Genomic DNA, 14,105 nt, shown 5'->3' with positions numbered 1-14,105 from the left:
CAGTATAGTGACGGGGACACTAGACTGTAAACAGGCGCCGTCCTTCGGATGAGACGTCAAACCGAGGTCCTGACTCTCTGTGGTCATTAAAAATCCCAGGGTGTTTCTCGAGAAGAGTAGGGGTGTTACCCCAGTGTCCTGGCCAAATTCCCCCCTGGCCTTTACCCATCATGGCCTCCTAATAACCCCCCCTCTCTGAACTGGCTCCATCACTCTGCTCTCCTCCCCACTGAGAGCTGGGGTGTGGGGAGCGGACTGGCACCTCATCCAGGTGGGGGTGGGGGGGATCCCCATGACCTGTAAAGAGCTCTGAGTGGGAGGGTCCAGAAAGGCGCTATAGGAGTGTAAGCAATTATTATTATTGATGACTTGAAGACCAAAATAAAAAAAACTAAACACCTATTTGAACAATGTAGAACAACAGGTGTTATCCTGATGGGTAAACTAAGGAACGCCCCCTGCTGGTCCCACTAACACCTCTTCCAGCAGCAGCCTCAGCTTTCCCAGGAGTCTCCCCCTCCAGGTACTGGCCAGGCTCCCACCTGCTGAGTCTCCGGTGGGGCTGCCAGTGGGGAGCTGCAGGGTGATGTGGCATCAGGCATCTATTGACACTGGGAAGTCTCTTGCCTCACAGACACAAAAGACAGTGTCTGAGGAGCCTTCAGTTCCACACAGCTCAGCCTCTGGAGTTTTAATTCCTGTGGGATGCTGGAATAGAGATTTCTCAGAGAAAAACCTTGTCACCCTCGTACAAGCCACATTCAGTGTGCTCTAAGGCACTGTATCTCATTTTCAAACAAAGTTACAAATCAGAACACTAGCTTATTATTAGAATGCTTTTTTTTTTGCCTATATTTTTTTGTCTTTTAATGGTGTTAAAGCAATATTGCTTTTCCATTTTGTAAGCATCATAAGAGTCTGTAGCATGAGACCGGTGTTTTGTGAATGTGATGTCTACCCAGTATCACTAACAGGTTAATTCTAAATAAATGTTCTTTTTTTCCATATTGCATATCTCGCAAAGTATAACATAATCTTAAATCTAACATTCACAGCTAAATGCTTCAAGTTTTGCAGGTCTGTGCAAAACAGCGTATTTATATAACAAAATAATCCGATAAACCCTATGGGCCAATTTAAATTTTATTTCTTTAACCTGGTTTGTAAGGTTGTCCAAGCCAATCTCCAGTGAGTATTTTCAAATATTGCATTCCAGAAGGATATACAGGGAGGGATGAACACAGGTTAACACAGATCTGTTACATTTTGTTTTTTTATTTTCTATTTCATCACTGTGCAAGAACAGATTCGAGGCACTGTTTTTTTTAAATAATTTGTATTAAATGTATGAAGAATTTACAAATACAAATACAACCAGAGGATCAATATAGGTACATGAAAACAAACACAATCAGAAAAATAAACAATTAACCGCCAGAGGTAATAAGTAAATTATGTGATTAAATTGTATTTCTTACATATATCATATGTTTTCCCTGCTTTATTATTTCTCACATTTTTAATAGAATTTAAATAGTGTTTCAGCTCCACCTCCAAAGAACTAGAAAGGGGAGTATTATGAGACCTTTTTGATTTATGGATGTGAAATTTACCCAGAATGACTAATAAATTTACTATAAATAAATGCTCTTTTTCCAAATTTTCTATTAAACAGTACAATAAAATACCAAAATCCTTCAATCTAAAAAACACCTTTAACTGCCTGCAAACAAAACTCTGCAAGTCCATCCAAAATAACTCATTACCCATCATGGCCTCCTAATAACCCCCCTCTCTGAACTGGCTCCATCACTCTGCTCTCCTCCCCACTGAGAGCTGGGGTGTGGGGAGCGGACTGGCGCCTCATCCAGGTGGGGGTACACACTGCTGGGGGTGGAGGGGATCCCCATTAGCTGTAAAGCGCTTTGAGTCCAGAAAAGCGCAATATAAGTGTAAGCAATTATGATTATTAATTTAATGCATTGCCAGTTTACCCGAGGTTATTTTACGGGGGCACAGCGACGATGCCCCGCACAACGTCACTTCCTTTCCAAGTCGGTCCAGCCCAGGCAATGACAAGCTGACACTCAGTGACGCCACTTCCGGAATTAGAGGCACTGGGATCTAGGCAGTTGGGGGAGCATAGCGGTACAATGGCTTTAAACGCAGGTAAATTTGCACATTTCTCATTTGTGTTCCAACATCTGTATTGCGCTGCTGAATTATACGGGGCTGCTAGTCCAAACAGAAGCTAGTCTGTTAGACCAAAGCGACTTTGGATCGGTGGAGGCAGGAAGATTTTCGCCTGCCTGGTGTCGTTGAGCTTCTTAGATGCTGCAACAAACTTTCTAGAAAGACCATCTACATTTTCTGAAGTGCACAGATAGTTGGCGACCCCCCTGGCTGTCGTGCGCGTAAAGTCGCGTATTTTTTTCCGCGTTGGTGGCTAAGCGCTGTTTTGTCGATAGGAAAAAGGCTGCGGTTTTAAAATGCCGTTGATCGGTAGTGTTTATTTGTACAGATATATATACCCGTGCTGCCTTTTGCTTATACGCTTAAACGTTCCCCTTTTGAAATTATATTAAACGTTCACCTGGTGTCGTATGCGACTCTTTGAGCCCTGGAGATCTGAATCGTGGATATAGCCCCAGCGTGCATGCCTGTCTGTGCTTATCACAGCGGGAAAACGAGCTTATTGCTTATTGCGTGTTCATATCTGTTTCTCTGTGTTTTTAATACGTTTGGTGGGGATTCGAGTGATGCTGCCTCCACCTGAATGACAACTGAAGCCATCTCGACTTAATAATAATTACACTTACACTTATATAGCGCTTTTCTGGACACTCCACTACCAGCAGTGTGCAGCCCCACCTGGATGATGCAACAGAACGCTCCCCACACCCCAGCTCTCAGTGGGGAGGAGAGCAGAGTGATGGAGCCAATTCAGAGAGGGGGGTTATTAGGAGGCCATGATGGGTAAAGGCCAGGGGGGGAATTTGGCCAGGACACCGGGGTAACACCCCTACTCTTCTCGAGAAACACCCTGGGATTTTTAATGACCACAGAGAGTCAGGACCTCAGTTTGACGTCTCATCCGAAGGACGGCGCATGTTTACAGTCTAGTGTCCCCCGTCACTATACTGGGGCATCAGGACCCACACAGACCACAGGGTGAGCGCCCACTACTGTGACTCTGTGATGAGACAGAGAGGGGTCAGTCCAGACACACTGGACACTACTGTGACTCTGTGATGAGACAGGGAGGGGTCAGTCCAGACACACTGGACACTACTGTGACTCTGTGATGAGACAGAGAGGGGTCAGTTCAGACACACTGGACACTACTGTGACTCTGTGCTGACACAGAGAGGTGGGAGTCATTATTATTAAGATGTATTTTTTGTCAATTTATTAGAATAAAAAAGTTTGCAGTCAGTTTATAACCAGAAAGGAGTGCAGTGTACACTGAGTATCAATCCCTGTGCACTCACTCACAGAGGATGAAGACTATGAGTGGGAGCCGCCCTCGGAGGCCGAGATGAAGGTGATCCAGGCCAGGAGAGAGCGACAGGACAAGATCAGCAAGCTGATGGGAGACTACCTGCTGAAGGGCTTCAAGATGCTGGGAGAGTGCTGTGATCAGTGTGGGGTGAGCCTGGGGAGAGGGAGGCCAACACAGACACGCCGGACACTGCTGAGACAGAGATCAGGGTCAGCACAGACACTGCTGAGACAGAGATCAGGGTCAGCACAGACACTGCTGAGACAAGCAGAGATCAGGGTCAGCACAGACACTGCTGAGACAAGCAGAGATCAGGGTCAGCACAGACACTGCTGAGACAAGCAGAGATCAGGGTCAGCACAGACACTGCTGAGACAAGCAGAGATCAGGGTGAGCACAGACACTGCTGAGACAAGCAGAGATCAGGGTGAGCACAGGCACTGCTGAGACAGAGATCAGGGTGAGCACAGGCACTGCTGAGACAGGCGGAGATCAGGGTCAGCACAGGCACTGCTGAGACAGAGATCAGGGTCAGCACAGACACTGCTGGAGCAGGCAGAGATCAGGGTCAGCACAGACACTGCTGAGACAGGCAGAGATCAGGGTCAGCACAGACACTGCTGAGACAGGCAGAGATCGGGGTGAGCACAGACACTGCTGGAGCAAGCAGAGATCAGGGTCAGCACAGGCACTGCTGGAGCAGGCAGAGATCAGGGTGAGCACAGACACTGCTGAGACAGGCAGAGATCAGGGTCAGGACAGACACTGCTGAGACAGGCAGAGATCAGGGTCAGCACAGACACTGCTGAGACAGGCAGAGATCAGGGTCAGCACAGACACTGCTGGAGCAGGCAGAGATCAGGGTCAGCACAGACACTGCTGGAGCAGGCAGAGATCAGGGTCAGCACAGACACTGCTGAGACAGGCAGAGATCAGGGTCAGCACAGACACTGCTGAGACAAGCAGAGATCAGGGTCAGCACAGACACTGCTGAGACAGGCAGAGATCAGGGTCAGCACAGGCACTGCTGAGACAAGCAGAGATCAGGGTCAGGACAGACACTGCTGAGACAGGCGGAGATCAGGGTGAGCACAGACACTGCTGGAGCAGGCGGAGATCAGGGTGAGCACAGACACTGCTGAGACAGGCGGAGATCAGGGTGAGCACAGACACTGCTGGAGCAGGCGGAGATCAGGGTGAGCACAGACACTGCTGAGACAGGCGGAGATCAGGGTGAGCACAGACACTGCTGGAGCAGGCGGAGATCAGGGTGAGCACAGACACTGCTGAGACAGGCGGAGATCAGGGTGAGCACAGGCACTGCTGAGACAGAGATCAGGGTCAGCACAGACACTGCTGAGACAGGCAGAGATCAGGGTGAGCACAGACACTGCTGAGACAGGCAGAGATCAGGGTCAGCACAGACACTGCTGGAGCAGGCGGAGATCAGGGTGAGCACAGACACTGCTGGAGCAGGCAGAGATCAGGGTGAGCACAGACACTGCTGAGACAGGCGGAGATCAGGGTCAGCACAGACACTGCTGAGACAAGCAGAGATCAGGGTCAGCACAGACACTGCTGAGACAAGCAGAGATCAGGGTCAGCACAGACACTGCTGAGACAGGCGGAGATCAGGGTGAGCACAGACACTGCTGAGACAGGCGGAGATCAGGGTGAGCACAGACACTGCTGAGACAGGCGGAGATCAGGGTGAGCACAGACACTGCTGGAGCAGGCAGAGATCAGGGTCAGCACAGACACTGCTGGAGCAGGCGGAGATCAGGGTGAGCACAGACACTGCTGAGACAGGCGGAGATCAGGGTGAGCACAGACACTGCTGAGACAGGCGGAGATCAGGGTGAGCACAGACACTGCTGGAGCAGGCAGAGATCAGGGTCAGCACAGACACTGCTGAGACAGGCGGAGATCAGGGTCAGCACAGACACTGCTGAGACAAGCAGAGATCAGGGTCAGCACAGACACTCCTGAGACAAGCAGAGATCAGGGTCAGCACAGACACTGCTGAGACAAGCAGAGATCAGGGTGAGCACAGACACTGCTGAGACAAGCAGAGATCAGGGTGAGCACAGGCACTGCTGAGACAGAGATCAGGGTTAGCACAGACACTGCTGGAGCAGGCAGAGATCAGGGTCAGCAAAGACACTGCTGGAGCAGGCAGAGATCAGGGTCAGCACAGACACTGCTGAGACAGGCAGAGATCAGGGTGAGCACAGACACTGCTGGAGCAGGCAGAGATCAGGGTGAGCACAGGCACTGCTGAGACAGGCAGAGATCAGGGTGAGCACAGACACTGCTGAGACAGGCGGAGATCAGGGTCAGCACAGACACTGCTGGAGCAGGCGGAGATCAGGGTCACCACAGACACTGCTGGAGCAGGCAGAGATCAGGGTGAGCACAGGCACTGCTGAGACAGGCAGAGATCAGGGTGAGCACAGACACTGCTGAGACAGGCGGAGATCAGGGTCAGCACAGACACTGCTGAGACAGGCGGAGATCAGGGTGAGCACAGACACTGCTGAGACAGGCGCAGATCAGGGTGAGCACAGACACTGCTGGAGCAGGCGGAGATCAGGGTGAGCACAGGCACTGCTGAGACAGGCGGAGATCAGGGTCAGCACAGACACTGCTGAGACAGGCGGAGATCAGGGTCAGCACAGACACTGCTGAGACAGGCGGAGATCAGGGTCAGCACAGACACTGCTGAGACAGGCAGAGATCAGGGTCAGCACAGGCACTGCTGAGAAAGGCAGAGATCAGGGTCAGCACAGACACTGCTGAGACAGGCGGAGATCAGGGTCAGCACAGACACAGCTGGAGCAGGCAGAGATCAGGGTGAGCACAGACACTGCTGGAGCAGGCAGAGATCAGGATCAGCACAGACACTGCTGGAGCAGGCAGAGATCAGGGTCAGCACAGACACTGCTGAGACAGGCAGAGATCAGGGTCAGCACAGACACTGCTGAGACAAGCAGAGATCAGGGTCAGCACAGACACTGCTGGAGCAGGCAGAGATCAGGGTCAGCACAGACACTGCTGAGACAAGCAGAGATCAGGGTCAGCACAGACACTGCTGAGACAAGCAGAGATCAGGGTCAGCACAGACACTGCTGAGACAGGCGGAGATCAGGGTCAGCACAGACACTGCTGAGACAGGCGGAGATCAGGGTCAGCACAGACACTGCTGAGACAAGCAGAGATCAGGGTCAGGACAGACACTGCTGAGACAGGCAGAGATCAGGGTGAGCACAGACACTGCTGGAGCAGGCAGAGATCAGGGTGAGCACAGACACTGCTGAGACAGGTGGAGATCAGGGTCAGCACAGACACTGTTGAGACAGGCGGAGATCAGGGTGAGCACAGACACTGCTGGAGCAAGCAGAGATCAGGGTCAGCACAGGCACTGCTGGAGCAGGCAGAGATCAGGGTCAGCACAGACACTGCTGGAGCAGGCAGAGATCAGGGTCAGCACAGACACTGCTGAGACAGGCAGAGATCAGGGTCAGCACAGACACTGCTGAGACAGGCAGAGATCAGGGTCAGCACAGACACTGCTGAGACAGGCGGAGATCAGGGTCAGCACAGACACTGCTGAGACAGGCAGAGATCAGGGTGAGCACAGACACTGCTGAGACAAGCAGAGATCAGGGTGAGCACAGACACTGCTGAGACAGGCAGAGATCAGGGTCAGCCTAAGATGACTGCGAGACTCTGCTCCTGGAATCCTCTCTTTCTGTCCCCAGACGATTTTGCTCCAGGACAAACAGAAAAAGAACTACTGCGTGGCGTGCCAGGAGCTGGACTCGGACATCGACAAAGACAACCCAGGTACCCGCCGTCCTGCTGTCCTGTCCTAGAGGAGCACGCCACTTTTTGGGATTCTCCCCGAGCTGTGCTTTGGGACAGGCGGGTTCGCGTTCGATCCCTCCATCTTCCAACCACTTTATCCAGTACAAGGGGGGAGCTGGAGTCTATCCCAGCAGGCAAAGGGGCACCAGGCAGGGTACGCCCTGGACAGGACGCCCGTCCATCACAGGACACGCATGCACACCAGGGCCAGCTTACCCGGAAGCCAGTTCACCCCCCAGCATGTCTCTGGACTGCGGGAGGAAACCCACGTGAAGCCTGGGAGAACATGCAAACTCCACCCAGACAGCACCTCAGGAATTAGCCCCAGCGCAGCGAGGCAGCATCACTCACCACAGTGTCACCCGAAACCTTCTTTATTATCCGATAAAGTACGCCCCCCCTCCCCCCACACAAACACTCCAGCACACTGAGAGTGCAATACAGGACCCTCCCTACAGGGGGCGCTGTAGAGCTTAAGCAAGGGTGGTACTCCTTGATCATTGGTACAGATGAGCCGGCTGGAACAGTGAGGGTAAAGTACAGTCCAGGGGGAGGGCGCAGAGCCTAAAAGAGGGCTGTCAAAGACACTTTCGTCAGAGAAATGTCTCCATCTGCTGATTTTGTGCTGTTTTATTTGGCCTCATCTATTAAGCTGCTGAAGAGCCCTGTGGACCGCAGGGGGCGCTCTACCGCCAAGAGGCCATAAACGTGGCGCTCGCCTTGCTCGAGTCACGAGGAGGGGCCGCCTTTTGCATGGACACCCCTCCAAAAAAAAAAACTCTCCTGAGAGAATGGGATCATGGGAAGCGTTGGCGCCCCCAGACGGACCGCCGCGCGACCTGTCCGTCCCCCTGCTTTTAACGTCATCCTGAAAACCCCGAGCCTCGCCAGACTCGCCAAGCGGAAAAGCCAGCTCGCCCCTTTCTGATCTGCTCTCAACTGGAGACGTCGCGTTTATCATATCGTACCAGGTGTAACACAGGGGGACGGTGGGATACGCAGGGACCAGAAACAGGTGGTTCTGCTGTAGTAATAATAATAATTGCGTACACTTATATAGCGCTTTTCTGGACCCTCCACTCAAAGCGCTTTACAGGTCCTGGGGATCCCCTCCACCCCCAGCAGTGTGTACCCCCACCTGGATGAGGCGCCAGTCCGCTCCCCACACCCCAGCTCTCAGTGGGGAGGAGAGCAGAGTGATGGAGCCAGTTCAGAGAGGGGGGTTATTAGGAGGCCATGATGGGTAAAGGCCAGGGGGGAAATTTGGCCAGGACACTGGGGTAACACCCCTACTCTTCTCGAGAAACACCCTGGGATTTTTAATGACCACAGAGAGTCAGGACCTCGGTTTGACGTCTCACCCGAAGGACGGCGCCTGTTTACAGTCTAGTGTCCCCCGTCACTATACTGGGGCATCAGGACCCACACAGACCGCAGGGTGAGCACCCCCTGCTGGTCCCACTAACACCTCTTCCAGCAGCAGCCTCAGCTTTCCCAGGAGTCTCCCCTCCAGGTACTGGCCAGGCTCCCACCTGCTGAGTCTCCAGTGGGGCTGCCAGTGGGGAGCTGCAGGGCGATATGGCTGCTGTAGAGGCTCGCAGATGCTTTGGGCAGGGTGTCTGGCCTCAGGTCCGGGGAACGTTCGATTCAGTTTCCTCCGTTTTCCCACTCTCTCGCAGCTCTCAACGCCCAGGCCGCCCTGTCCCAGGTCCGAGAGAGACAGCTCGCCTTCCAGCCCAGCCCCCAGGTCAACGGGACCCCGCCTTCCGACCCCGCCCCCCCGGCCGCCGGCCAACCCCGGCCCGCGCCCGGCGAGGGCGGGGCCTCCCCCGGCCCGCGGGCCCCGCCCCTCGTCCAATCGGCTGCCACCGCCGGCCCCGCCCACTCCGCCCTGGCCGGCGCGGAGGAGGCCCTGCTGCAGAAGCTGCAGTGGGCCGCGCGAGAGCTCCAGGGCTCCACCTGCGTGGAGGCCAACATCCAGCTGTGCGGCCTAATTCGCAGCTGTGCCGATTCCCTGCGCAGCCTGAAGAGCCTGCAGTCCTGATCTCGGACCTTTGAGGGACACGAGGTTAATCAAGGGAATGAGACCACCAAGGAGAGAGTTCCTGGCTTAAAACCCAAACAGCTATTTTAACAACTGGTGATTTGGGGCTTGTTACCCTTCGTTGTTGTTGTTGTTTTTTTTTGCACATCGGGACAGTTTAAAGTGGTGGAGCTTGAAATCCGGGCCTTTGTCGTCTTTTTTTTTCTGGTGCGATTGTTGTTGTTGCGGAACGAACGGGGACAGACACAGCGCCGCCGTCTCTGTCCTGTTTCCGCATCTGTCTGGTCTTTTAGATCTGCAAGAAATGGTGGGTTTTGATTATCTGGGTTCTATCCGTTCCTCCAGTTCGGGGCGTTTGTGTGGTTTGTGTGGTGTGGTGGCTCTGTGGCTGAGGCTCTGCGCCTGTTGCTGGGAGGTTGCCGGTTCGAATCCCACGGCCGGCAGAGGAATCCTACTCCGTTGGGCCCCTGAGCCAGGCCCTTCACCCCAGCTGCTCCAGGGGTGCCGTATAAATGGCCGAACCTGCGCTCTGAGAGAACACCCAGCTTCTCTCTCCCTGTCTGTGTGTCTCCTGGAGAGCAAGCTGGGGTCTGCGGAAAAAGACACATCCCTAATGCAGGAAATTGTATAGGGCCGATAAAGTGGTCTGATCTGATACACAAGAAAACATGTCAGGTTGTCTCACGCAAGATGCAATTGCCATTTTAATTTCAAATCTGCATCTGATCCGATCCAACGCAAATAATTATTTCCCTCTGCCCGGGTCGGTCAGTTTCTTCCTTGACCGCTCGAGTCCTTGCGCAGAACTGCATTTGAAACCGAGAACAGGCGGCCCTTCTTTACACAAAGGGTGGTGGGGGTGGGGAACAAGCTGCCCAGCCCTGTGGTTGAAGCCCCTACCCTGGCTGCTCTCAAGACCCAGCTGGGTGAGACCCTCCAGTCAGTACAGGAGGCCCTTCTTTACACAAAGGGTGGTGGGGGTGGGGAACAAGCTGCCCAGCCCTGTGGTTGAAGCCCCTACCCTGGCTGCCCTCAAGACCGAGCTGGGTGAGATTCTCCAGTCAGTACAGGAGGTCCTTCTTTACACAAAGGGTGGTGGGGGTGTGGAACAAACTGCCCAGCCCTGTGGTTGAAGCCCCTACCCTGGCTGCCCTCAAGACACAGCTTGGGTGAGACCCTCCAGTCAGTACAGGAGGTCCTTCGCTACACAAAGGGTGGTGGGGGTGTGGAACAAACTGCCCAGCCCTGTGGTTGAAGCCCCTACCTTGGCTGCCCTCAAGACCGAGCTGTGTGAGACCCTCAAGTCAGTACAGGAGGCCCTTCTTTACACAAAGGGTGGTGGGGGTGGGGAACAAGCAGCCCAGCCCTGTGGTTGAAGCCCCTACCCTGGCTGCCCTCAAGACCCAGCTGGGTGAGACCCTCCAGTCAGTACAGGAGGCCCTTCTTTACACAAAGGGTGGTGGGGGTGTGGAACAAGCTGCCCAGCCAGGTTGTTGAAGCCGAAACCCTGGTTTCTTTTAAGAAATGTCTGGAGGGGATCCTGGGATCCACTCTGTCCCTACCTCTGAGCAATTGAGAGACGCCAATTAACCTAATCAGCGCGCCTTTTTATTAGATGGGGGGCAGAGCGCGCATATTCCACGCAGAAGCCCCACCAGGAACCCAGAACCCGAGATCCGTCGCTGGGCCGGCGGCCGCCACTCCATCGTCTCGAATCGGCAGTTTCTCTCGACACGTCTCTTAATGCTGTTCGGAAATCAAAAACAGCCCAGCGTCGTTTCCAGGTGCCGACCGCCCGTGGGGAATTAAGGGCGCCGGTTTCTGATTGACTCGCCGATAGGTCTTCAATAAAACACTCTCTCGTCAGCTCTGAAGAGCAGAGGTCGGTCTCGGGAGGAGCGATCTGGCTGATGAGCGGTTCAGCTGTGCCGAGTTAAGAAGCGCTTTGCTTTGCAGGCGCATCAAACGCGCCACCGGCCTGGGTCACAGCTGTGCAAACGATAAAGAGACGTTTCGCCGGCGGGGGGCAGGAGTTAAGAGACCGGGCCGACGAGCCGTTAAGGCCTTGCACGCCCACGCAGCGTCGCTGGAGGAAACGCGACCGGACCCGGCGCCCGCCCCTCTCCCCGGTTGGAGTCGGGGGTCTGGGCGGGGACGGCGGGCGCAGGCGAGGCCGGTGCCTCACCCAGCGCCGGAGGCCCCCGCGGGGACTGGAGAGACCGGGAGACCACACGGCGGGCTTCTGCCTTTATTCCCTTTTCTTCCACGGAGGAATCGACATCGCCCCGAGCGAGAAATTGACACGCTGGTAAGACAAAACAAAAAAACAAATCGACGATTTTCTAGGCTTTTCTAACGCCGCAGGTGGTAGTGGTGGTGGTGGTGGTGGTCGTCGTCGTGGAGACCCGACGCGCCCGCACAAGCTGCGCATCCTCAGGGTAGCATCTCATTTCAGAAGCCTCGGTTTTCAAAAATTGACCATTTTCCCCTCCCCTCTCTCTCTCTGTGTGTGTGTGTCCGTGGGCACCGCTCGCTTGCGGGATGGGAGAGCAGCGCCCGGCGAGGCGGAGGGCCGGGTCATTGTAGGAGCGGCGCTGGGGACAGCGGAGATCAATCAATCAATCAATCAATCAATCACTCAAACGCGCCCGTCTTGGGCTGAAGCCGTCCGTGGAAACACCTCTGTTCTGCGGGTAGCATCCGTGTGCACATGGGCACGCCGTGGGAGAGGATTAAGTTACCGGGACCCGGAGTTTCAGACGCGCTAATCCTGTCCGCAGTTGGAGACAAAGTCCCTCTCTGGAGGGTCTGGAAATCCAGCGAGAGGAGAAACCACCCCGTCTTCTCGTCTGATCGCACCGTTACTGCTCCCCGTTTTCAAGAGAACTGTTTGTTGGGGTGTCGGAAACGCGTCTTTTTACTCAAGATTGGATCCAAGCTTGATGAGCTTGTAACGGGCGCAAGGCGAGGGGCGGTTTCGGTCGAGTGAGGGAAGTATTTTACTTCCACCTCATTAATCTATCTCTGTTTGAGTGGGGGGAGGAGACATCCGAGGCTCTAAAAATAATTTTAAAAAGAACTCCTAACGTAATCCCCCCTCCCAAATCAAAGGAGCTAAATTTAAAGCAAATTTCAACCAAATCGGCTTCATCGTTATTTTTATTTTTTTGTCAACACGTAGTCCGAAGGCTCCTTTGGCGCCATTAGGTAGATTATTTTTTTTAATCCCTCCTTGAAGTCTTCGCCGGGAGAGATGGACGGCCTTCAGCCCGAATGCCCGGCCGCCGGCGCCGGCGCCATCGCCAGCCTCCCCACCCCCGCTGCCCAGGGGCCTGAGCGGCGGCGGCGAGGGCGGGGGCTGCCGGTGGGACCCGGGGAAGGCCTACCCCCCCCCCCCCCTCTCCTCCACCCCGCAGGACCCGCGGCCTCGGCGGGGCGGCGAACCCGGGGGCCGCTCTCGCCGGCCTCCGCAAGGACGTGGTGAGGAGGCGGAGAAGCAGTTCCTCGCCGTGTGTGCGTGTACTGTATAAACCTGGGCAGCTCAAGCGGAACAAGTTAAAAAAGTTTATTCCATTGCTGAAGAGGAAGGGGAGGAAACAACGTTTCGGCTGTGGAGCCTACCCCCCCACACCAGAAGAAGGCTCCACAGCCGAAACGTTTTCCCTTCCCCCCCCTCCTCTTTTCAGCAATGGAATAACCCTTTTTCCTGCTTCATTGTAATTCTCCTTCAGGCTGGTCTCTTGGGACAGGCACGGTATGAACCCAGGGCACCACACAGTGCAGACAGAACCTGACAGACAGGATAAATAATAACAACCAGAACCGTACGTGCCTTGTCGAGAAGGATAAATATGTATTGGTGAGGGGAACGTGGTAGTCCGTGCTCAAAGTGTACAGCGCATTGAGTCTGAGCTACTGCCCAGGCAGCTGTTGGGGACGCACACTGCAGGGGGGTAGACGCTGTTCTTAAGCCTGGTGCTCTGTGCTTGAATGGGTCGGTACTGCTTGCCAGAGCGCAGGGGGGGAGAACCGTCTGTATCCGGGCTGGCTGGGATCCTGAATGATGGATCAGGCTTCCTTGCGACAGCGGATGGTGTGGATCTCGCCGATCGAGGGTCAGTCGCGTCCGATAACCCCCCCCCTGCGCCTTGCCACAACCCTCTGTAGCGTGTCTCTGCCGCGCGTGGTGGTGTTGCTGTGACCCTACTGGGCAAATTTGCCCACTTTGCTTAGCGCTGGGGGGACGGTACGGGTCTTCTTGCGCTAACACATGGGTGGACTCCAGGAGTACTCAAGATGGACTCTTTTTTTTTTTAACATTACTTTATTAACCCTTTACAATTTCTTGCATTAGGAATTGTCTTTTTTTCATACCCCAGCTTGCTCTCCAGGAGACACACAGACAGGGAGAGAGCTTGGGGTCAGAGCGCAGGGTCGGCCATTGTACAGCGCCCCTGGAGCAGTTGGGGTGAAGGGCCTGGCTCAGGAGCCCAACAGAGCCCAACATTCCTCTGCCGGCTGCAGGATTTGAACCGGCAACCTTCCAGCCACAGGCACAGATCCTTAGCCACAGAGCCACAGCTCTGCTCAAGACAGACTGGTGGGTTGACAGACTGGACAGACTGGTAGGGAGGTCACATGCCTGCTGTGAGTGTGTCTGTGTGTGTGGCCTGTGCTGGACTGGCGTCCCAC

General features: G+C 54.6%; 4 protein-coding genes across 4 annotated transcripts in view; 3 read left to right on the top strand and 1 right to left on the bottom strand.

Moving 5' to 3' along the window:
• The window catches only part of LOC148646722 (sodium/potassium/calcium exchanger 3-like), a 173,603-nt gene extending 172,598 nt beyond the window's left edge, over nt 1-1,005 (top strand). The window contains exon 18 of the transcript XR_015927617.1: nt 4-1,005. The gene's annotated coding sequence lies outside the window, so the exon portion shown is untranslated. The remainder of the gene's footprint in view (nt 1-3) is intronic.
• LOC148646713 (uncharacterized) overlaps nt 1-14,105 on the bottom strand; it is a 263,071-nt gene that overhangs the window by 37,743 nt on the left and 211,223 nt on the right. The gene's annotated exons all lie outside the window — the stretch shown is intronic.
• On the top strand, nt 2,044-9,591 carry znrd2 (zinc ribbon domain containing 2). Its single transcript, XM_088608900.1, has 4 exons — nt 2,044-2,169; nt 3,498-3,649; nt 7,264-7,348; nt 9,049-9,591. Exons 1-4 carry the CDS (start codon nt 2,154-2,156, stop codon nt 9,411-9,413), a joined length of 618 nt encoding a protein of 205 aa, XP_088465026.1. The 5' UTR covers nt 2,044-2,153; the 3' UTR covers nt 9,414-9,591.
• LOC148646720 (uncharacterized) lies at nt 10,082-13,784 on the top strand. Its single transcript, XM_088609429.1, has 3 exons — nt 10,082-10,088; nt 11,352-11,721; nt 12,652-13,784. Exons 1-3 carry the CDS (start codon nt 10,082-10,084, stop codon nt 12,941-12,943), a joined length of 669 nt encoding a protein of 222 aa, XP_088465555.1. The 3' UTR covers nt 12,944-13,784.

The sequence above is a fragment of the Lepisosteus platostomus genome, chromosome 16 (genome assembly GCF_059453375.1).
Source record: "Lepisosteus platostomus isolate fLepPlt1 chromosome 16, fLepPlt1.hap1, whole genome shotgun sequence".
NCBI lineage: Eukaryota > Metazoa > Chordata > Actinopteri > Semionotiformes > Lepisosteidae > Lepisosteus > Lepisosteus platostomus.
This window is presented reverse-complemented; position numbering and strand designations above follow the sequence as displayed.

Bases quoted from the DNA above. Each gene is read 5' to 3' on its own strand.
- znrd2 (XM_088608900.1), top strand. The intron at 3,650-7,263 runs GTGAGCCTGGGG...TTCTGTCCCCAG, and splicing joins AGTGCTGTGATCAGTGTGGG to ACGATTTTGCTCCAGGACAA. The intron at 7,349-9,048 runs GTACCCGCCGTC...ACTCTCTCGCAG, and splicing joins CATCGACAAAGACAACCCAG to CTCTCAACGCCCAGGCCGCC.
- LOC148646720 (XM_088609429.1), top strand. The intron at 11,722-12,651 runs GTAAGACAAAAC...CCCTCCTTGAAG, and splicing joins AGCGAGAAATTGACACGCTG to TCTTCGCCGGGAGAGATGGA.